The 25,256-nt window shown below is 40.9% G+C and overlaps 1 protein-coding gene across 1 annotated transcript in view; it reads right to left on the bottom strand.

The window, feature by feature from the left end:
- Positions 1 to 9,721: 9,721 nt before the first annotated feature.
- Positions 9,722 to 25,256, bottom strand: part of MLYCD (malonyl-CoA decarboxylase) — a 41,409-nt gene continuing 25,874 nt past the window's right edge. The window contains exon 5 of the mRNA XM_090061977.1: positions 9,722 to 11,051. Within this exon, the coding sequence (XP_089918103.1) occupies positions 10,518 to 11,051 (534 nt within the window). The 3' untranslated portion in view covers positions 9,722 to 10,517. The remainder of the gene's footprint in view (positions 11,052 to 25,256) is intronic.

Genomic DNA, 25,256 nt, shown 5'->3' with positions numbered 1-25,256 from the left:
CCTCAGAAAATGGCTTGGTAGGCTGCATGGTGGCCCGTGGGCCGTATGTTGGACAAGCCTGATATAGACATTCAAAAAGCCTAAGGCAGATACTCTAAGTAGCCTAGTGCACTTTGAATAAAGTGTGATAAGTCAGGAGCAAACAGAACAAATATTTGCCCTTCAGTGGGGGAGGGAGAACTGAGGGCAGAGGGAAGTATGGGAATAGGGTCCCCTGCCAGGTGGGCCTGCCCCCCCCAGACCCAAGCCAGCAAGCTGGGGGGCAGCATGCACAGCTGGGGGGCTCTGTTTCCTGTCCCCACACCAGCCAACCAGGCAGGGAGGAGATAAAAAATTTTCTGTCTCCATTTGGGACAGCCTGAGGGTGGGGCTTTAGCTGGTGCTCCCCAGAGGAGATACCTGGGATGCCAGGGATTGTGCCCCAATTTCAGTTGCAAGGGGATTTGGTACAGATAGAGCTCTCTAACCTAAAGCACTTTAGGTCTACCTTAGACTGGGATCCACCATTTTTAAAGTGGCCTACATGCAGTGAACGTCTGCTCGGTTATGAGTGTAGAGTGTTCCCTGAGCATTTATCGTGCGATGAGCACATCTGTACCTGGCCTTAAACCCTATGGGTCTATTTTCATGTACTCTGGGATGGGAGGGGCACTTTAATTAGATGGCTCTCAGGATCCGGTCTTATGAAAGTGCCCGCAGTGTCTAAGGCATTCAGTATCCCACACTTCAAAATGGCAGTGGGGGTACTTTAATGAAAGTTTAGAGCCCCCACTGCCATTTTGAATCACAGGGATGTTGAAAACACAAGACACCAAGGCTCCTGGAGTGTGCTAATTGGCATGTTCCAGCAGACTTGATTAATCAAGTCTGCTCCCATGCATGCTAATTAGAATGTGCTGGAACAGGTGTTGGGCACGCATGTAGGTGCCCTATACAACCAGTTCTTAGCTTCTCCATTAAGGGGCTAAGAATCTGTTCTCCAGCTTGTCTGGTCTTGTGCCAAGCACAGAGGAGAGCATACGCACTTCCCTGAATCCTTGACACCACGCTGTTCCCCAGTATAAATTAGCAGACTTGAGAACAGAGGCATCTGCTGTAGAAGCCATTGTGCCAGTTCAGCACCAGTGGAGGATTCTTGAAGGAGGATTCATTTGGGAGTTTGCTAATCTGCCTTTACAGGTGATTGCGTCTAGACTGGTATCTGGTCTAAGGAAGCTCACAAACAGCTGTTGTATCAAGGGGCCTTTGCAGGTGTGAACAGTTGTCTGCTGTAAACTGGATGGACATTACAGGCTCATTTTATCAGTGCTATGCAATAAACAATGACTTCTAGTTGTCAAAATAATGAACTAGGTTGAAACCAGGGACCTAGAGCAGAATCCCATGATAAGCTTCTCAGAGGCTTTTCAGTGCTAATCCATGATTTGTTAGGTTTAATATCTTAGCTGGCTATTTCAGATGACATATTGCTGAATCCTGGCATTCTACAGGTATTTTATCAGTCCAGATACAGATTTATTTCAAGAGGGAGAGCATGTAAATTGATTTTGTCATTTATTACTTATAAAGCGTCAAAAAAGTGTTTTTTAAGTAGTTTCAGTTGCTCTAAATAATAAAAAGCCTTTGTGCGGGGGGGGAAAAAGCATCTTGGATTTAACTCAGTAATGTTCCAGACACATAGCCCTTCATCTGGACCGATTCTTTTTGCTACAATAGCAATAAATTAGCCTTGATTGTATTTGTCTCTTTTTTTTTTCTTTTTTTTTTTTTTATGGCTAGTAAATGGGAAAATGCATTTCCATACTTTTTGCAGTCAAGTGCCTTGGAGCCAAATGGACTAGTGGAGCCACTGTCAATAACTCAAATAAAATATCTACACCATAGCTAGGGGAGCGATTTTGTCTAATTTAAAGAAGCATGCATGGATTTCTTTGCATGTAAAAGGTGTATGTTGGAGTACCTCTGCACAGAGGATCATCTATCTGAGATCAAAACAAGAACTTTAAACCTTCCTACCCAGGTGCAAGTTCCATAAAAGGAAGCCTTGACTTTTTTTCAGGGATGTAAATCTAGCATTAAATAATAAGGGAATATCACTTGTACCGATTTCATTTCAATAGTAGGACAAATAGGAAACCAGAGTGTTTTTTTGTTTTATGAGCCACATTTTTACACATTAACAGCACAGCATTTAAGATGGAATGAGCAACTGAATCCAATTGCTGTTTGTAAAGAAAAAGGTGGCCAAGGTCCTGTCCTATTTTAGGTGTACATCCCCAGTATTTGGAGTGCCAAACTGAACTCCTGTACCAGAGCCTAATTCCTATGAACAGCAACAGGAATTGCACTGCTTTATACTAGGGATGAGTTTGGTTCCCAGAGAAATATATTAGCCCTGTTCCTGCCCAGACCTCGAGTAACCTGCATTCTGGCCCAAGAAATGCATTGCACGCACAAGATTCTCAGACAGCTTATGTAAAGAGAAAAAAATATATACACAAAACGAGACTTCTTTCAACATGGAAATTAGAGATTTTTTTAATAAGATTTTTAAAATTAGGTATTTTTTTTAATAAGAGGAGTGAGGGCCCACAAAAGCCTTCCAAAAAAAGGAATGGGGGCAACTCCCACACAGCCTAATTTTAGGAAGGACATTGATCATATGACAGGACTGCCTGTGATAGCAAGGAACTGGACTTCGTAATGCAGAGGTCCCTTTTTGGTTCATGTAGCTAAGCCAATGCAGATGATTTTGACAATGTGCTTATTATGCACCTCCAGCTTGGATAATGTGCAAAAATGCTTCCCTGAGTATATCAATGCTATCAATAGTAAATAAAAGAAACAAATTCCTATGTTAAAAAGTTGTGAGGATGGACAGGATGATACAAATACACACAGGGGGTCCCAACAAAAAAAAAAAAAAAAGGACTTACAAATCGACCGTCAGGTGGTGCAACTCAGTGTAGTTCCACTGACTTTGCTGGTAGCAGTACCACACAATTTGACACGGTCTTTAAGGCCATGCCTAAACTAACACAACTACTGCAAATTCCACTGGGACCAATCCTATTGGTAGAGTAGGCAAGGCTTATTTTGACTCAACAGCCTTAAAAATGTAAATGAAAAGCGGATAAAAACGCCTCAGTTTAGAACTAAAGTGATGATAGTGGTGGTAGATGGAGAAATTACAGATTTTAAGCACGTGCCCCTTCAGTAATACCAAACAGCTTTCTGTAATGCTGCCTATGTGACAAACTTCTCTGTTTCATCCCATTACTGTCAATGGGATTGATTCCATAGCATGAGCAATGATACCACTAGGGACATCAATGTCCTTTCATTTTATTTATGTAATGGATTGAAGCAGAGGAGTTGATTTGTAAGAAGTACAGTAGAGAAACACCTTGGTTTTCAGGATACTAAAGGGCAGCCTGCAGCATGGATCTGATATCTATAAGCTCTGACAGCTTCTGCTGTGATACATAGGGGAGGTCTTACCAAGCGACAGCTCAGGGTTCATCTTCCAGTGTGGCCAAGCTTTGTGATGTGATCTGCATGTGAGCACAGAGGAATACTTCCTGATGATTAGGAATAAAGCAGTTAGTTTTAGTGATACTGTAACACTGAAGAGTCACACAGACAAGCTGGAGGAAAGAGTACATATTTGCTCTGGTTATTTCCTAGAGGGGAGAAGTCAAGCCCACTACTGATTTTGGACCTAACATTAAAAGGGACAAGAGACTCCAAGGAAAGTGCTGAATACCCTAAAATCCCCTTGAATTCAGGCATTATATAAGTTAGTAGATACAAGAGAAAGCTTCCCTATTTTCTACAAATTGAGAGGAAAAAAAATATTATCCATACATGGGAATAATGAAAGCTTATTTCAAAAGAATGGAATAAAACCTCTCCAATGACATGCCTGTTGCCCCAGTAAATAGTACATATGGTAAATATTCTCTTCCTACCTTTGGTGCTATTCATTTTAAAGTCACCTTTATTGGTGAGCTGGAAAAATCTAGGCACTGTTGTGCACTTAGAGCCAATGAAGAATGAAGACTAATAGCAATTAACAGCAGCAGTAATGAGCAAAGATTACTCCACCTTCTCCCTTAAACTATCATTGAAGCTCTTTTAAAATAGAACTACTGTACATGACATTTCTACTTCAAAATTCACTACTTCATTACTGGAATTCTAATCCACCTTTCAGCCCCACAACCCCAATTGCCCCATTCACGAGACCCCTGCTAAACTAAGGCCACATGCAGACATTCATTTTCTCTTGGGAAGGTTAATGCCCTTCCACAAACCAGGAGTGTACAAATATTCAAGATTTTTCTCCCAGAGCACAAATGGCTGATCCAGGAGAAAAAAAAACAACTTGGGAACAATCAGGTTTAAATCACTCCCAGGAGAATTTCTCCCAGGGCAGTGAATGTCTGGATACCTTCCCTTTTGAGAGAGACACAGCACAGTCCTCCAGTATCCCAGTATGCTGTGCTCTTTTTCCCCTGGCCTTTTTCCTCCATCCCCCTCCCAGGAGACCATATCGCTTGCTGGACTCTACAGCTTCAGCAAAGCAGGGAGCAGAACACAACCCCTTCAATCCTCACGTTGTACTGCAGAAACACAGGGTGATCCTGAGCAGTCTGGGTCAGTCGATCAGGGCTGGCCTGTGCACCACTGCCATCTGTCTCCAGGAAGTTTGCATAGTACACTGAGATGTATGTAAGCCCCCCGCCCCCCCGAGCTATGCAGTCAGCACTACGAGCTCGTTGCTTTTTAGGGGCACATCATCCAAATGTCTGTTCTAGCATCTGTGATTAAGTTTTTCTACCTAGAGAACAAACTTGAAAGAATTCTCCCAGATCAGTTGAATGTGTGTATGCAGCCTCAGTCCCCTGTCAATGCTTTAGAAAACTGATACATCTAGTACCAAGGGGAAGCAAAATAAGCATATGGTGAAGAAGAGATGATCATGCTCATTACCATGCAATATTATTAAGCCCCAAAGGCCAGTACTTATGCAGCCAAGTTTGGTAGCAACACTTTCAGTTCTTCCTGTGATGTCCTGTCCCCCTTCTGACATGCCAGGATGCCAACCTCAACATCTCCTATCCTGAGGCTGGCAGGAGGGAAAACAGCTCCTGCCCTCCTGGAAAGCAGGAAAACTGATCCAAGTGCAGGGAGTTAGTTCCAGAGCACAGAAGAACATGACAAGCCCAGCTGGGATGCTAGGAAGAAGAGCTCTAGCAATAAGAACTAGAGTTGGGAAAAGGCCTATTAGTTCACTCTAGAATATTGGCTTACTTCTAATCTCACTTCATGTTCACTTGGGTCTATAACCAAAGCAAGCTTGATGCTGTGAAGAAATCCCTCTCTCCATGCACTGCCTTGGGACAGCCCACTCACCCGTCTTTCAAACTGTGGTGCTATTAGTTCAGCCTGTACAAAGATCCTGAGGGGAGGAGAGCTTGCTTGCTTCCTCTGGGGCTGGAGAGGACCTCCCTTTCATCCCCCCTTTTGGTGTCCAGACCCTTTGACTTACGCTTCCCTCCAAGGAAACCTGCTGAACCAGTTTGGTGATGCTAGCCCCTTCACCAGGGGTTACTAACCCCTTCTGAAGTGTTTGGTCTGCATTAGCAGAGTTCAAATAATGCCTGTTTCTGGTTGGGTCCAGGTGATGAGGTCAGAAGTTATTTAAGGGTCAGGCCACCAGCATTCCCTCCGAGATGCGTAGCATGTGCAGCCACACAGGTGCACCTGGCAGTGGCACACTCCATGCAGCTTATAGGGAACACTGAAGGCCACCGGGTCTGGGAGGTCACTCCCTCTTCCTCTGCCAGGCTTTTTGGAACAGACACAAACCCCTGAACCTCCAGAGCGAGTCTCTCTGGATAAACCAGTGAGTATGCCTGAAAATTAGGTAGAAGATAGAACTGAGTAATTTAGCCATGTATTAAAAAGGCCACTGAGCCCAGGTGTTTTTGACTCAACATATTTGGATTGCTCAACGTGCTCTCTCTCAACTGCTATTATTATACCCCCTTCCCCACATTCTTTATTGATCCCCCTGATCAATAAAGAGCTATCTGGCTCAGCATGACTACCTGGTTATCTGTGTTGGGGAGAAACTGGCGTTTTTCACTCCCTTTGCTCGGCTGCCTAAGGTGGGCTTGGCTATTTACTTTCTGCTGCTATAGGAGGCTACCTTTTGATGCTTCAGGGTGAAAGAAGCACCCCAAAATACTGCTGTGGGCAAAGCACCCCCAAGGCTTCCAGGGTGTGTGTACCCTGCGCTGCACAGAGCCCTAACAGAGATCAGTGCCCAGGTGGTGGCAGCGTTACCTCAGGCTTGCAGGAGGTTTCAAGGAAGGGGGACGGCTGAATGTAGGCTTCCCAAGGGAGACTCCCAGAGTGTGGATTTGGGCATGGCACAGTGAGCTGGGTGGCTCAGCATATTAATGCCCCATACTGTCCTGCCACAGATGCCACGTGTCCAACTGCAGAAGCTGCAGAATCCTTAAAGCTGTATTACCGTTATTATGAATACACGTTGGATATGCTTAAAATCTGGCCAGGTGAGAGAATCCATACAAAGAGACCTGTCACAGCCCTTAGAACTATTCCTTCCTTTAGTGGAAGGATCTTACTGAAAGCAAAATAATTTTCTACAAGCCTGAAGTATTTTAACAAACATAACAGCTTTTTCCTTCCAAACAGCTGTATTAATTCATATATAAAAATTGATTTTCACCTCAAAACCCAACCTACTTTGTACAAGAAACTGTACCTCCTAACACATACGCTCTCTCTCTCTTTCTGACCATGGAAAAAGCAGCAGCATGGCTCTACAATAAACTATTGGAAAACTTCCCCCTCCTCATCCCTAATGATTTTGCATACATTTTTGACCATGGCCATTAAAAGTCTGGCACCAAACACAGATGTTACATATATACATTCACCCCTAAGACTGCCAAGAAAAAATACCATTTAATGATGTCACTCTCTCACACACCCATCACACATTTGCTATAACTTTAATGCCTCATTTTTTATTTTGACTGGCAAACATGAAGCGGTAGACCCTTTCTCTCACTCTTTCCCACCACTAACAATCACGTGAGCAGGTGATTAAGTCCATCATTCAGGCATTAACATCTATCCACTGCAACTGCTGGTACAAGCACTGGCAAAGTGCTGGGCAAGTTCAAGTTCCCACTGAAAGTCAACTCTTTATTTAAAATGTTCTTTTGTTCATATTACTGTATAGCCGGGCATAGAAGCAAGATCAATGTTTCCCAAACACTTCCACTGTGCACCTGTTTACAGAGGGAGATCTCTTTCTCCTCCTAGTAAGCAAACAGCTTGTGCCATGATGCAATTCTTTATAAACACTACCTGAAAGCAAGTTCCTCACCAAGCTAAAGTTCTTGCAAAACTTTAGACTTATTTTTCCTGAAGAAAAGCAGCATATTTAAGCCCTTTAATGCTTCTTGGTTAAAAATAAAATGGGACTAATTAATCCCTTCTCCCCCACCCCCATCCACCCCAAATATAAATCATCTGTTTCAGACTGAGAACAGGAACATGAAGGTATAGAAAGATTATAGTAATAAAAAGTAATGTTGAAACCTTTGTAAAAAGTGGGTTTGGGAAACAGAAATTAAAATGTACCCTTCATTTTGGCAATGCTAACAGATGCCATTCCAATGTAAGAAAAAACTGAATTAATTTAGCAGGTTTTTAACAGAGGTCTAGAGTCCTGAAACCTGGGTAACATCTCATTAGGCAAAACTGACTTGCGCACACTTTTATAATGTTTAAAAATATATAAATCACACACACTCTACACTGTATACACATATACGCATATTAAATTATGTATGTCCTCCATCTCAGATGGTCAGGTTCCAGGAGACATCTGCAGCCATTTTACATGTTGAGCTGACCAGAATGGACAGTGTTGATCCTGCATGGTAAAAATAAAAAAGTAAAATCGAGAAAGACATGTACTGTCAACGTAAGTCATAATAGTATGAACATATCATATTGAAACCAAGTTTAAATGGTACATCATTGGAGTTCCCAAAACAGAAGGATCAAGTCCTAAAGCCCAGTTCTGTAAGGTACTAAAGACCCTCAACTCCTGCAGATTTGGACAGGGGTGACTTTTTCCAAAGGGAACAGCATTCAATTTTTTTGCTTTAGCTGTATAAATAAGCAGCTAGATCTTCAGAAATGCTAAACATCCAGCTGCTACAATTATTCTCAGTAAACACTAATAATCTGAGGTGAGGGGAGGAGAAAACAGACAGAGGAAGGGCAAGAAAGAGGCAGGTTACTTACCTTGTAACAGGTTTGATATGCTTTGTTCATATAGGACCCTTGAGGTGCAGATGAAGTCTACATTCAGAGCCTTTAGTCACCAATGTCTGTTGGAAAGTACATATCCTCTGCATGCCTCATTGACCCCTCATCCAACTCACTGAACACCAACTACTGTTCAATTCCAAATTCAGTGCTAAGCCAGGACTCAGCAACATCTGCTGGGTCTCTCCCAGGTGTTTTAACATTTTGCTGTACTCCTAACCCCAGTAGAAGAAGATAGTTTTGCAGTTTAATAACTATTTTCTTGCCCTGTTAGCAATGACATTTACGCTACACTGTCAACCAGCTTGGTCAATGGGCAAGTGCTTGCCCCACCACTGGCCAATAACAGGAACTGACATTACTGTTCAATAAATGATTCAAAAGGTATGAGTACTTGTTCACAAACGACTGAAATTCCACAACCGGGAATAAGCAGAAGACAATGAAAGAACTTACAACATTTCTTCGTGAACTTTACAGTGTTTCCTGGCTCATGTTCAACAGTTCAAGTTACTAAATGGCAGAGAAAAAGCTATCTTTTTGGCACATACCCTCTGGCATACACACAAAAATTACAATTCAAGCTGAGCAAAGGGACACTTAATTTTTCCTTAATGAGTTTGGCAGAACAATTTTCCTGTGCTTCTCCCCCTGCAAGGAATGTCTTAAAATGATAGCTGATCAAAAACTAACAACATACAAGATACCTGCTGACTGCTGTTTTTTTGGAACGATCCTTAAAAACATAATGAAAGCAGCATGGCATAGGCTAGTTGCCATTGCTAATGTGAGGACCAGCTGCTCTCTAAAAGTGGCTCTGTTCTGAGGGGAATAATGTATAGTGAATCCAATCTCTCTGCTTTATCGTGTTGAGAAATGCCATTAGCAAAAGCCAAGGCAACATTTTCTCCATTTAGCAGATATTTAAAATAGGTTACCAACTCAGAGGGTTGGAACAATTTCTTATCACGGACAAACAAAAGTTCATTTGTACCACCTTGCTCCAGTAGAAAGGGGAATTGGACACTTAGGGCTCCCTTCACAAACACATGGATAGGAAAGAAGAAACTCTACAAAGATTTCTGTAAGTCTTCTCCCAGTGGTGGGATCTGGAACTTATGAAAGCAAGCAGGTGTTTCGTGCTCTAAACCTGTCAGTATCAGGATCCATTTAAGACATCGGTCGTATTTCACTGGAGACAGTAACATCAAAGAATGGTTATTTGTATGTTACGTTTTGAAAGAAATACAAAACATTTATAGGATGAGAGGTAATTATTTTCTTTACAACAAAATCTGGGTTGTTATAATAAACTTTAACTTAAAAACACCACACACAATCACAATATCATATGATGTTTATTATAAATATATTAGAAACATTCAAAATTAAACCATAAGCAACCACCTTTTTTTTTTTACTTGGAACCTTTTACTTTTCCATATTAAGATGTAAACCTGAAAGAGAAGAAACTACAAGCATACGGTTACATACCCCTACTGCCTTGGGTGTGCTGGACAGTGAACCACAAAGGAAAAAGTGATCACAGCAAAGTCTCAATGTATTTTATGCAGGTTTGCAAAAGAAAAGGGATAGCTTGGATCAACAGGCTTCTACAGAAAAGAGTTGGGGCAAGGGGGACAATCTAACTGAGGAAATGTTACATGCTGCTGTTTTAATAACTTGTTTGAACAAAAAATGGTCTCCACCTAGTACTTTTATCTAGTTACTTTGGTATTGATTTCCCTACAGCTGTAATATCAGAGAGCAGCAGAGTTCATCAATGCTTTTGAAGATGCAGTTTAAAAACAGCTATATTGATTGCAGTGGCTATGACAGAGGCAGAGAACAGTCCCTACAAGTCATTCATTGCTGACTTGTAACCTTACTGAGAGGAGTTTACTCACTCATTTTACACTCTTCTGGTTCATTTGAACATAAAAATATGGCAGTGATTCAACCACAGCACATCTGGCAGCACAAGCAAAGGAACTTACAACAATTGACAATCGATGTCATTTGCACCCTACGATGACTAGAGAATGCAGCTCGTTTCATTAGAAATATTCTCATTTCTCCAGATGCCACAAGACATTGTCTTTATTCAAAACAGAAGCGCTTGCTCTTAAAACCTTTTAAAGTTTGCTTTGTTGATGAAAGTGTGACACCAAGGAAAGTACCTGCTCTGAGGCTTTTATGCGTTTTGTCCAGAGATATTCTGCACTGTTACTGACTGTATCCTCTAAGAAGTATCGGTAATTCACCATCATGCCACAGGAGGCAGTAACACCCCGGGGGCTTGTGTCTGCCATCCAGTTTATCCGCCACATCACCGCTCCATTCTGTAGATGAAAGTTTGCTACCGGATTAAGAGCATAACCACGATGCTTCTCTCCATACAGGTACCAAGCACAGAGCCTCATAAAAGGCAATTGCAATATGTGGACCAGTCTTTCAGATCTCACCCATTCATTGTTAGTTAAGAGCCTCTTTAGAGTTTCAACCGCAGGACCTCCTGTGATCTCAGAGATTTCTTGACACTCTGAATCCGTAAACAGTTCACTTCTTCCCAGTTCCTTTGTTTGTGAAGAAAGAAGTCCAATAAGCCACTTGGTGAATCCAGGGATAGGTGACAGACTAGAAAACACTTTTATCTGAGTAAATTCCCCCTGTAGACAAAAAGAAAAGTAGTCACAAAAAGAATCAAGTGTGACTTTAAATGAATGAGAATGCTGGCTCAAGAAACAACCACTAAACCTTCCAAAGGAACTGTGCAGGATAGCTTGTCAGCAAAGATAATGGATATTGAGAAAAAGATCATCTGCCATGGCCAAAAGCATGATTCGCTGCATTAAAGCACTAGCTAACAATCCATGCATATACCATGTGAAATCACCTTCCTCAACACTGATTATTTTAAAATAAACATTTGTAATTCGGGGAATATTTTTGCTTTTAAAATGATGTAATTGTGATCTGCACAATAAGTCTGCTTTGTCTACAGGTGTTTCTCATAATCTCACAGTAGCTCCTGGTTATTCGGTCACAGAAATCAACCTGTATAAAGACAGGTCACATAACAAGCTCAGCAGCTGGAGTGAAGTGAAAGGATTCAGCTTTCTAATTCTCAAGACTTTCTTGCTTTTTATTTAAGTTTTCACATGTAAGTGTCTTTTCTGGTATCAAGAAGCTTGCAGGGATAAAGGAATGAGAGGAAGGTTTTGGCTGCATTTACACAGCAAACTCAGAAGGCCTTTTTCTATTAATGCATATAACCAAGCAGCATATCTTATCTAGATTTTTTTGTCCTGATGTCAGTGGCCATTTCAGGCAAACTGGCACGACTAAGATTTTCCTGCAGACAGCATTTACTAACATTTGAGAAGAGATCATCTGCTGTGAGGTGGCTACTTTTCATAATGTGCCATAAATGCTGATAAAGCTCTAAGTATAAAAACTGTACGTTTACAATAACATTGCTGATCACACTGAATGACAGACCTGATGCAGAAGCACTGGAAGAAGAATAACCTACAGGTGTCTGAACAGAAACTCTCTCCTCTGGCAATTATGACAAAAACATATGTTCATTGACACCAGCATTAGATGAAGCCATCAAATTCATTGTTACCTGGAATTAATGTGGATATTAAATCTGCTGGATGGGTGTGGAAAGAGAGAGAAAGCTGCTGAAGTGCAACAATGCAGAGTGCTTATTTAAATTACTTTTCATATTGGGGAAGGAGGATGGAGGAGGTCTCAGCTATTTATTGACTTTACAGCAGCATCTTAATGTCAACAGAAAATTGCCTTTAAATGACTACAGAATACATTTTTCTGCTTTGAATATTTTCTAAATTATCATTAAAAAATCATCATCATTGAGAGGCTAACTTAAACTGACAAATGCTAATGGCAGTCATGCTGCTAGGGCACTGCATTGTAAATGTATCCTCTACCTTCTAAAATAGGGTTGTCCAACTGCTAAGCAGTTGGGGGTGAATGCCCCCTGGACCATGCCAGCAGGAGCTGCACAGCCCGTGGGCTACACCAAGGCAAGCCATGAGCCCTCCTGCACACTGCATGGATGCCTCCTCTCCCTCCCCATCTCCCACTGCAGAACTAAAGTGTGCACCCACTTCCCCCATCACTCCACTATAGTAATACCCACCTCCTTCTGCCCTCCCCCCCACCCCAATGCACAATGCGCTTGGTTGGGCAGGAACTCAGGGGCCAAAACATAGCCCCTTGCAGTCTGCATGCCAACCACAGGCTTCAAGATGAACAGCCCTATTCTAAAACATTAACAGCATCTTATTAAGCATCAGGCAAACACTAAACAGAGAACTGGTAAACACCTGCACACTGGTTTTTGTGACAGCCCAAAAGTAGGCTCAGTGGCATGCAGGAATCCACTCATCTAGAAAATATTTCTGTACCGGAGCCCAAGGAACTTGGAATATACAAAATAACAATAAAAACAAGGAAGTCTGTTATGATGATTTGAGCAGATTTTTTTTTTTTCAATCAAGAAGTGGCAGACAGCAAAGAGGTTACTTATAAAACACGCGGATCACCAAAAGATCTAGATCAAAATACAGTTCCATGTTTACAGTTCAAGTTAACAAGCAAGCCAGAACAAACGCACAGGACCTGGTTTTCAGAAACACTCATATTCATCTGGCTGCCTTAAATATACGCATGAAGTCATTTGTGCAAACATTTTTTCCAAGTTCAGTGTATAAATGGCTATTTGGTACAGGGTGATAAATTAGCATATCAAATTATTTAAATGTATATGCAAATTTGAAATATCTGGACTATAGAGGAAAAATTTTAACCTTTATTCTACATATTATCAATTTAATAAACTGTATAATATGCAATTAATTAAATTGTATAATATGAAATTGTAATACAATTATGTGTTTTTAAAAAACTAGCAAGAAAAGAGGCACTTTCAAAAACGCTTTGCGCTTTCATTAGTAATAACCAAATTATTCCACTATTTGAGTTCCGATGCAGACTCTGCTCTAATTATTATTTTGTTAAAATGCATAAGCCACCTGTACATCCATCATCTGAAATGGACTTTTATCTCTTGTGTGTTAGAGATTTAGAAACTTGTCTCCAGCTTGGAAACATGCATACAAATCACTTCAGCTTACCATGACAGATTTCCTCTGCTAAACACAGGAAACCCTCACTATTCATGGGTTCAGAATTTGTGGTTTCAAATATTCATGAATGCCAAACCTGCATGTTAAATACACTTCCCGCCGCTGCACTCCCACCGCCACCACCGTGCCCTCCCCACTCCAGCCGCCGAGGGCACTGTGTTCATGAATGCAGACGACATTCATGAACGCAGTGCCTTAATCGCGAGAACGTATCCCCCGCGAATGGCAAGGGTCTCCTCTATCGCAATCCTGTAACAGGGTAGTATATTTTGCTATCTGCAGAAAACAAAAGCTATTCATAATATTAAAATACCCTGATCAATCGTTATCTGATATCCTATCAGACACGATCCTATTAGAGAGAACTGTAAGTTTTTACTCCTTAGTTTGACAGAATATCAAAACTCTTCTAAATCAAAGGAAATATCCATCTCTGCTACATTAACAGTACTGCAGCTCTACCACCAACTGCCTCAAAACCACATCCCACTTAAAACTTTGTTTACCCAGATCATTACAATTGCTGAAATACAAAAAGGAATAAGCCCATAATGCACTGAACTTCAGCTGTAAATACCCCAAACTTTCTTCTTGTGCTCAGAGACATCCCTGGGGGGAAGGGAGGAATTGGGGTGACTGCCCCAGACCCCATGCTTTGGGGGGCCCCTCAGAGCCGTGTCAGCCACCCCCCAACCCTGCCGCGATGTCCAGGCCCCGCACAGGCTGATTTGCCCCAGACTTCACACCCTGCTACGGTTATCTCTGCGTGTGCCCATGGAAAAGTTTAAAAACCTGGGAAAATAAGCCCCTTGTACAATTTACTAAGCTGCACAATAATTATATTACTAATTACTACAGTTAATCGTTGCATGATAAAATGATCTACCAGCATTTGTAGTATTATAATTTTTCTCTCTCTTTGAATCAAATCAGGAATATAGAAATTCAGTTTAAAACAGAAAGTGGTGGCTAAGGAGCTGAAATTATACAAACCAATGCAATAATGACAGAACAACAACAGTGAACCTCTGACCATCTTATTCAACTCAGACACTCTGGAGGATAGGGCTAAGGTTCAAAATGACCATGATAAACTGGAAAAATACTCGAGAATAAAAATATAATTAAAATAAAGTTCACCATGGGCAAGTGCAGAGTCCTGCACTTGGAATGGAGCAACTGCATGCAGAAATGCAGACTGAGGAATAACATGCTAGGCTGCAGTATTCTAGAAAAAGACGTGATCATTGCAACCAACTGTAAACTGATGGTATCCGTTGCGCCCCCCCACCGCTCTTTTGTTCTTAAAAAAAAAAAAAAAGAACAAAACAAAAATGGCCAACAACATACTGGTCTGTATTAACAGGAACTTCAAAGGGAGTGATTCTTTCAGTCTATTCAGCACTGATGAAGCCTCACCTGGAGTGCTGTGTCCGGCTTTGAGCACCACACTTCAAGAAAGATGGGGACATATTAGGAAGTATGAAGCAGAGATCAAGGAAAGAAAAAAAAAACATTAGAGGCCTGGAAAACATAACCTATTAAGAAAGGCTGAAAGAACTAGCATTATTTAGCCAAGAGAAGAGATGACTGGGGGTGGGATTTGATAACCTAAAAATACCTGAGGGGTGATTATAAAGACAATGGGGATAAGACTATTCTATGTGGCCCCAGGGAACAGGACTAGGAGCAATGAGCACCTATACACATGCTGGACACCTGCTTCGATGGGTGCTAATTAACACACGAGAGAGTAGACTCTATTAATCAAGTCTGTTGGAACATGCTAACTAGCACACTTCAGCAGCCTCCATCATGTGTATTCAGGGTCTCTGCACTTCAAAATGGTGGATGGGGTGCTTTAGCTAAAGCTTCAACTAGCTTTAATTAAAGATGGGCACTTTAGTTAAAGTGGCTCCCATAAGCCACTCTAATTAAAGCACTGCCCCACCAAAAGCCACTCCAATTAAAGCACCCCCCTCCTCTTGTACCTCATATAAAGATGCCCAATGGTCTCCAACCACAGCAGGGGAAATTGATGTTGGAAATGTGAAATAATTCTCTCACTGCAACAGTGGTTGGTTAAGCACTGAAACAACCTACACAGAGAGTTAGAAAATCTCCATCCTTTAAAATTTTTAAGAGCAGTTTAAACACTTGACTGGGATGGTTTAGTCAGGGATGATCCTACCGTTAGCAGAGAATCAGACTAAATGATCTCCCGAGGTTCCTGCCAACTCTATTCTTTTATGATATAGTATCATAGCGAACAAAGAAACAAAAACTGCTGGAAGCTAGGAGCCCAAGTCCTTTTGGGAAAGCCTTACCATATCTTCTAGGTAACTGGAAATGGCCAAACTGTATCACAGATTCTAAAAACAACTATGAAGTTAGTGAAAACAGAAGGCATCCTCCAATGCTGTGCTACCACTGGCAAACCTGGTTGGGGGCGGGGAGAAGTACTGCCTTTACGCTTCTCCAGTTCAGCAGCCGACTGATCTATCACTTGCATGAGTCAAAGTGGATCTATGCCAAGCTCCAAACACAAAGCTGTTCTTCCTCCCTCAGCTCTCCTATGATAAGGGGATGCAAGAGAAGCGGTTCAGAACTACAAAGGCAAAGGTAATGTCACTGGGGGACCAAGTGGGTAGATTTGAATCCAAGTAGAGAGCCTCAATTCAAATCAATCATCCATTTTAATTACCTGTTCTATCTTTATTTCATTTTTTTTTTTTAAATAAATGTGCATGCTCGTTGGCTGCTGTAACCATTAAAGCATGTAGATTTACAACTGAACAGACCCTTCATCATGTATTTGGTATATCTTTTTTGCCATCAAGGAAGGAGCACTATACCTAAATAATTTATTTAAACAATTATATAGCTTAGTAGATGCATGTTAATTATACATTTTCATGTCAGAAAATACTAAAAGATATATTACTTCTTTACTTCCTAATTAACGTTTGATCATGATTGGTGTCAAACAGCTGCATTAAGATGCTGATGAATTCAAAACACACAAAAACAGCATGTATAGTTTATTTTTATTAAGCAACACAAGCTTGAGTATTTTAGAAACTCTGAACTTTTACATAAACTTGAGAACTGTGTCGATCAGAGCTCAGGGAAGGAGAAGCTATGCAACAGACGTACGAAACCAGCCAGGCGGGCTCAGTGAGGACTCTGACAAGGTACATGGTGCTGTTACCTGGGTCACAGGCTGCGTGCCTGCACTGACTTTGCCAGTACTTTGTACAAGTAGACAGCCTAGGATATCCACAGGATGAAGCCCTTTATTAAATATACAGCCTAAATGGGTTATTTACAAAGATTTATAAGCTTCAAGCTTATAGTTTTGGACAGAGGCTTTGGATCCTGCATACTCGGATTTTTAATGTTAAACCTTTTAAGAGATTACAAACATAGGTCCTATCATTTTGCATTAAATTCAGATTTTATTTTACAGCAGGTTTAAAAGGAAAAATTAAACCAATTTGATAAATTAAAAAAAAAAAAAAGGACTTTTTTTCAATCCTACCTTTTTTCAATCAATCCTACCAGGCAAACGTTGGATGGACATGTCTGTCAGCTTCGTGGCCTCTTTACAGTAGTAGACGCATGAAGGGGCCATGGTAGAAATAACTGGGCAGTATGAGACAAAGAATAAAGCTTTGAATTATCCTCAAGAGGAACTTGTTGTCTAAATGAAGGAGTGGAAAAGTAAAAAGTACCTGCATCTACATGCCCACAGAACTGGCCGACAGTTTCACTACAATTTTCCACTTTCCCTATAGGTCTGTGACAGAAATTTGTTAAATGCATTGATTTGTGGTCAGCACAGCATTTCCACTAGGTAAACAGATTAAAAGAGAATTACTTGAGTGCAACATAATTTGTGGCATTATGTGATCAAATTCTGCAAAACTACCCTTAAATTCTGTGACACTGGCAATATCATTCAATGTAAATTCATTTCTACCTCCGTACTCCATCTCACGACTAAAAAGTATGATTGCTTGAAAGCTGGTCTATTATTTTTAAGAATTACCCCCTTCCCCCAGCACATCTCAAGCAGCTCATAGCTCAGAACTTGCTTTTTTTTCTGATGTAGCAAGGAGGACATTTGGAACTGCAGAGGTTGGGTAACCTTATCAACTCCTGGTCTCCCCATCCTATGCAACGATACACTGCAATCCAACTTGTTCTGCCTGGTGAAGGTGGGAAGCTGGAGAGCATGAAGCAACTCTCTGGGAGGAAGAAACAACGCAAGTGCCAAAACCACAAATCTTGCATCTTCGGCTGAAGAAAAATTATGTTCTTTCAAAAAAGCCTACTACAGTCTGTGACATACTGGAAAGACCCCAAATTCCCATATCACAAGATCAAAAAGACTGCAGGATGCCCTGATTTACGATGAATGAGACAAGTCATAACCCTTAGCTTTGGTATCAGTAACTGCTCTTGACCGATGGAGTACCATCTTCCTGTAATATTTTTATGGATCTCTTCTGATGGACAAAAAATTTATTTGGGGGTCAGGGAGGAAAAGGAGGGGAATCCTCAACCTTCCCCTCCAATTCATGCCCCCTCAAAAAGCTCACAGTCCTAGGGTACAGCAGTCCATGTACATGATTATTAAAACAGTGTCTAAATATTTGCCTTAGGAAAAGTTTAAAACTTGTCTGGAGGGGGGAAAAGCCCAAAGAAACATGAGGAAAGGATCAAGGTAAATTACTTTTGAAATAAATCCTCTGCTCCTACATAAGCTCTTAACTTGTATGATTTTAAGAACGTCTGATTTTACACAGACCAAAAATGCACTGGGGTTACAAAGCAGTACTTGCATTAAAGACTGTGGTTGCCAGGGACACAAAGGAAATATTTTTATTCAAAACCTGGAATAGTCAGTCTTATCAGCACCCAGTGAGTTCCCCTGGCTTTGACAGGGCAAAAGAAGGACCAGAACTTTCAATCAAGAGACTGACCTGGTGGAAAATTTAACTCTCTTCCCTTTCAAACTCTTGTCAAGTACTTCCTCAGGGAAGTCTTGCTGTTTAACCCACGAGCCAGTTCAGAGTACTTCCATGGAAACTCCAAATGCGCCAGTAAGTCTCCTTTGATCCACTTTCATCTGCCTCCCGTTCTGTCTCAATCATGTAACACTCCCGATATTCTGATCCACAGATCTTTTCCTTAATGAACCCAGTAAGATGGGTGACATAGAGATGAGAATAATCAGTGTCAAGAGATCCTGGTTCAATACAGGTAGGAGGCCAGAAAAATGACAGCCCCAGGTAAGGACGCCACCACCAAAATGAGAAGCTGTCTCCTGCAGGAGTTCTCAACTCTGCTGGTCAGGAAAGTGGAGGCAGAAAGTTGATATGCTGTTGAGAACAAGAAGCAAGTGACTTCTAGGACAGAAGCCAAATGCAACACCATGTACTTGTGGGTGGTCGGCTGGAATTTTCTCAGATGATGGAAAGCAGCATCACTGGTCACCCTCACTTCTGTGTCAGTATCTTGAAGACAGATTGATGGAAACTCCACACTGAGCTGTCGACTATTTAACTGCCAAGTCATTCTGCTGTCAAACAAGTTGACCTTGTGTGTGTAATCCTGGACTTAGGCTATGTACGTTTCTGCCCACGGGGAACAGCCTTGACTTTCTCCTTCAGATTCAGTGACCTGGTAGTCCTCTGTTTGTTCACATAATAATGACAGATGACAACACAGTGACTGGCTAGTATGTGATGGCCCTACAAATGACCCTTAAGGGACTGCCAGCCTGGAGTTTGTAATAAGAAGCTTCCTCTGAGACCAGCATGAATAGAGGGTAAACTAGTCCAGCCAAAATGGCTGAATTCCAGGGAGAACATGTTCCTTATTTGTTTCTCAATAACTTACAGCCTTAACTGAAGGTCCTCTGTGGTCTAAAATAGGAAAGAGGAGGAAAAGAACGTAAAAGATTTTAAGATTTTTAGGCATACTGGCTGATAGTATTGGAGCAGGAACACGGGATCTACTGCTAGAGACAGAACAGTTATAAGAGTGTTAAAAAGCAACAACAGAGCTCTCTGAAAGAGCCATTTGCCCTACCACAAAGAGAGACTTCCGACCCTCACAAAATCAGAACAGTTCTTAATCCTGGCAGGAATCCAAGGAAAGGCAACGTGCTTCCCAGTGTCCGGGCTTCTTTCATGCTGGCTGATCTGCTATCTTGGGCCTAAAGCCTGATGAGTTTTTAGGAGAGTGGTGTAGGTGCGAGCTGTGAAGCAGAAATGCCTGCTAGGTCAAAAAGAAAAAAAAAATAGGAATGCAAACATATACAACCTCACCTGCTGGACCAAGAGGAAAAAGGTTACTTACTAAAATGTAGAGCAGCAAAGTTTGAAAGCCTTCAGTACCTTGCCAATGAGGACAGCAGGGGATTATGTTCTCAATGCTGCTCACCAGCAAAACAGACAGGGGCTTTTTATACTGGGGCAAAAATCAAGCCCTTCCCTTCCTTATGTCAGCAGGTCTGCTCCTACCTCCTAGCGTGCAGAAGCAGACAATCAACGCACTTCGCATAATGTGTACAAGATAGCCTTTTCCAGTCTGTATATTCTCACAAATGCCCACACCGCATTTACAGTAAAAAGTTTATTTGATGTGGCTTCAATGTGATGTTGACTGTCCTCTTGTTTACCACTGACCTTTTAGAAGGAATCTCCGCGTCAGATCCAAACCAAAGCACTTATCAGAAGTTACTGGTCACAGGTCCATTTAAAAAAATAAATAAATAAAGCAAACCTGAAGGCAATGGGCACATCATTATTTTTAGGACAGGTAAGACGTATTGGGAAAATGGCCCAATTTTTGCAGCTACAGTTCAGGCTATCACACTTCTGATGAATGTTTAAGTTTAGGAGCTTATCTTAGCCTGCCACTTCTTGCAGAAAAAAATAAATAGATGCAGTAAAGCATGCACATTTATGTTGTTGCTAAATTGATGTGCTAGTTTCTAGGGCTGCTGGTGGAGATCCGTTAATGTTTATTTTCTTGTCAAAAATCCACACACCATTAAGAAGCAGCTGCTGGCTCGGGGTTTTTCTTGTTTGTTTGTTTGTTTTTGCAGAAGGTTGCAGCTTCCTTCCTATTATCTGCGACTCATCTGAAACCGTGCCACACTGCAAGAGCCGAGCCAGGAAAGCAACAGTCCAAGGTCACATTTTTCATCTACGAAAGCTAAGCTTGTATTGGAAATTATGATCTCCCCAGGTCACCTAGATCAAATTAAGGTAGTAATTATCAACAACCCAACCAGAAAGTTAAAATCTGCTCTCAATTGTTAAGCTGACATGTCATCCAATAGCATGCTATCAGTTTTTTCCCCAAGCACCACTGACTGGGAGATGCTAACCATTTTTCTCCAACTCATGCCTCATCAGTTATCCAGGTCTTTGTCACCTATAGATTGAATTATTACAATGCACGTTCTGTGAAGTTACAGGCCACTTGGAGTGGAAATAAAAATATCCCTAAATAAATGCCTATCTAATGAGAAATGCATCTGCTTACCAGCATCTATCAGCTAGCAAGAAAGACAGTGGTAAGCAAGTGAGCAGATGCCTCTCTCAGAGCACATTCAAAAGGGCTCCAAATTGAACTGGAAGCCAACTCATTTCTGGAAACATTAAACATTGTGTATTGCAAGCCCTACGTGGGATGAAACACTTATGTCAAAGACGACCCACCCTGCGTTATCCATGCTAGCTGAGACTAGACAGAAACATCCAGATACACTGTTCTCAGACACATGTATCAGGAAACTAATGACAGACTTCAGACAGTTCTGGGAATCATTAACTTTGGGAAACAATGAAAGCCTATTTATTTTGACTGTGACAAGGTCTGGAATATTTTTGTTGACACTATCAACTTCTAGATACTGGACATACAGATATACAATACACAGAAACATATGAGCAAACAGACACACTATAAATCACGTTTTTGCTAGGTGAATGAATGTTAAGACTGGAGTTTTAGCCTGGCATACTTTTTCCTATGACTGCCTGTGTACATAAAACAAGCTACTCCCTTGAGCCACTGCTCTTAATTGCTTAAACATCTCCTTGTAACCTGTTTTTATCATAATGTCTATGGTACAATGCCAACAGTAAAAGGCTAGACAAGGGACCAGTAAGGGTAAATATTTAACTGATTCCACCTGCTGATTACTAATAGTCTCTCACTGTTATCCAGTGCCCTCAACTTCACAAATCCTTCATTTGTTTTAAATCAGGTCAATGCTTTAGGGCATATGGTACTTATTTTGCCTAATGGTTTCTATAAGATCATATATAGGACTCGGGCAGGCAAGGTTCTTTTGAGTTAATGTGATATCTTTTATTAAACCAACTGAGTAGTTGGGAAAAAGTTCTTAGCAAGCCTTCAGGTGCAGGAACCCTTCTTCAAGGTATACTGGACTCAAGCTTTTGAAGTGTGTATGGCTGTTCCTATATATAAAGTGCTTGGACACACACTCGCACAAGACCAGGCTGAAAATGCCGAACTAGATAACTTTACACTTCGAGGCAAAGTCTGCGCCTAACTTGGAAGATTAAAAAGTAAATTCCCATAGGGACAGGTCCTATCCTAATTACCCACGCTGAGAATTTCTTTGCAGCCTCCTCTAAAGCACAAAGTACTATTTCTGGAGACAAGATACTAGACTACATATAACACATTACTCTGATATTCAATTCCCATGTTCCTATACAATTTTTAAAAAATCCTTCCAAATAAAGGCTTCAAAGTAAAAAGACTAACTATAAACACATTGCTAAGTCAGTGGCTTGTAGTTATATCATTAAACCAGAAAAAGACATGACAGGCACTACTTTGCAGCTTCTCTCATGAAGAATGACAGCTGGGAGTCCAGTTTTGAGGTTATACTGGCATTTACAAGTAGAAGTGTCACAGTGAGTTAAGGCAAAGTCAAATAAAGAAATGAAGACTTTTACTGAAGAATGAAGAAATTTTCTTAAAAAATGCCTTGAGAAAACATGAATCACATAACCTGCAGCTCACGCAAATGCCTGCTAGGTCAAAAAGAAAAAAAAAAATAGGAATGCAAACATATACAACCTCACCTGCTGGACCAAGAGGAAAAAGGTTACTTACTAAAATGTAGAGCAGCAAAGTTTGAAAGCCTTCAGTACCTTGCCAATGAGGACAGCAGGGGATTATGTTCTCAATGCTGCTCACCAGCAAAACAGACAGGGGCTTTTTATACTGGGGCAAAAATCAAGCCCTTCCCTTCCTTATGTCAGCAGGTCTGCTCCTACCTCCTAGCGTGCAGAAGCAGACAAGATGCCCACAAAGATTAACACAAAATACTCGGAGAGGTACAGAAGTGTATAAAACATTAACTGTTAACTTGTAAGGAGGTGGGAGAAGAAACCATACGGAAAAAAAAAGGGTTACTCCGTTCTTTCACAATATTCTCTCCTTTTTAAATTAAAACGATTCTCAGTACTCTTGGGCTTCAGCTTCTGTCTTTGAATGAACTGAAAAGATCTTTGTGTTTATTAAAAAAAAAAGTTCTCTTCCCCCACTTCACCTCCTTAAACCCTGACTCTATCCATTCTTTATACAAAACCTGAAAGTCAATTTACGCTACTGCATGATGGACACGTAAGATGTTTGCTGATGTTACATGGCTTAGACTGCCATCGGTGACTCCAAACCAGCTCAACACCATTCTATTATCGGTTAAAACTGTTCCAAACCAATACGCCCAAACTGAACTAGGCAAGTGTTGGAACATCCTTGACATTTTCCTGACCCAAAACAGAGCAAACAAACACAATGAAGTGTGACTGTCAAAATGCTGTACTCTTTTGCCACAATAAGGCTGCCAGAAGTATTGTTGATCATGTTCCACCTTGCTTAGGATGCCACAGCTCTGCATAGGTGGTTTTGCAACACAAAAGTTATTTCAATTTTTAAGCACACTAGATTTTTAAGCTGAGACTAAATGAACTGTACCGGTTTACCAAAGACTAAAATTACTGAGTGGCGAGTCAAGTCGTGGAAAACTATTAATGGAATTGTTTCGGGTCAACTGGGTTGTTTATGGCACAGATTACGAGACACGCAATGCTGATGTAGCAGAGAACTTACGTTCTTGCAATATTCAAGACAGGAAACTGTATGTGGAATGCCTTCCTCTACCCCCCACCCCCCAAAAATAATTCCATATGAAATGCTGCATCTAAGAACCCATGACCAACTGGAAATAGCATGGATTTGGGACAAAAATTGAGCATACCTTTCTAGACATGGAAAGTCAGTTTTCTTATTATTATGTATACCTTATGTCTAGCAAAAGTGACCCATTCACTAGAACATGCCCATTCTCCCCTGAGAGTTCAGAAACACTGTCAACATTGCATTAACTTGTGATGCAGTCTGGCAGGAAGAAAATATTGCACATTCTGAGAAAAGGGCTACCTGCCAACTCTAGCCCATGGTGGTTAGGCAGGACTGTGCTTGGAGTACAGTTTCAATTCAAATTGATATAATTTTATTGTTCGTCTAGCTTATAAGCATCACAATCAATACTAATGAAGAAGAATGGTGTTGGCGAACATGTGTAGAAAGTATAAAGGTGCAGTATGAACTGTAAACACTGGATGGTTGGGAAGAAGGAACAAGCGGCAAGTGATAGGAGTTGGGCAAGGAGAAAAGAAAAAGAAAAGAAAAGATGAGAACTAAAAACAAGTAAGAGACAAAACCACTGGCTCTAATTAACTTCCTATCCTCCAATTTCCTCTAACCCTCCCATCAACAGAAACACATGCATACACACACAAATCAGAAGTCATACGTTAGAAAGAGATAGACAGAAGAAAATATACACTGAACTTGCTACAACTAAATAAAAAAGATAAAAATACAGATATAGGAGCCTGGCTTTTCATTTTAGTCACTATCCAGTTACAAAAATTTCATCATTGAGACTTTCCCAACTCATTACTCATTCAGACAATAAAACAATTGTTGCTGGAATGTATAAATACTTTTCCAAATGGACTTGGATTACACTTTATCCTTACCCTCTGGAGTGTAGGTATGTGGGTCAAGTACCTACACAAAGGCAACTTTTGCTGTCCTACTTATACAAGATCAGTACAAACCCTTAACATACACAGAGAAATTTTGATGGGAGTAAACAACACACTATTCTGAAGTTAACAACCAACAAAGTCCAGTTAAATAAAGTTTATACATTTAAAAAGATTTTCTACAACCCATCATTTTAAATTTTTATACTTGTTCAGCAAAGAACAGCCTCACCTTGGATTCCTTTGTGCACCTTGATGTTTATGGCTGTCAGCATATCTTTTTCCACAAGAACAAACCAGAGGTATTCTTTGATCCAAAACCAGAAATGTGATAAAAAACTAGTAATCAAAAGCTTTCTCTGTACTGTACTCTTTCCTTTATTTTCATTGAGTGCAGCCAGCATAACAAGGTGGGCTTTGGATTTAGTCACACAGGAGAGACAACAGGTCAGTTTAAAATCAGTGATCTTAATCTACAAGAAACAGGTTGGAAACAGGTTGGAAACAGCCCTATTTGAAGTTGCTTGGAAAGAACAGAATGACTGATAGGGTGCCATATTTCTAGACTACATCACAG

This window comes from Crocodylus siamensis, chromosome 9 (assembly GCF_052110815.1).
Source record: "Crocodylus siamensis isolate JL-2025a chromosome 9, ASM5211081v1, whole genome shotgun sequence".
Taxonomy (NCBI): domain Eukaryota; kingdom Metazoa; phylum Chordata; order Crocodylia; family Crocodylidae; genus Crocodylus; species Crocodylus siamensis.
Note: the sequence above shows the minus strand (reverse complement) of the source record. Positions and strands in the feature narration are given on the sequence as shown.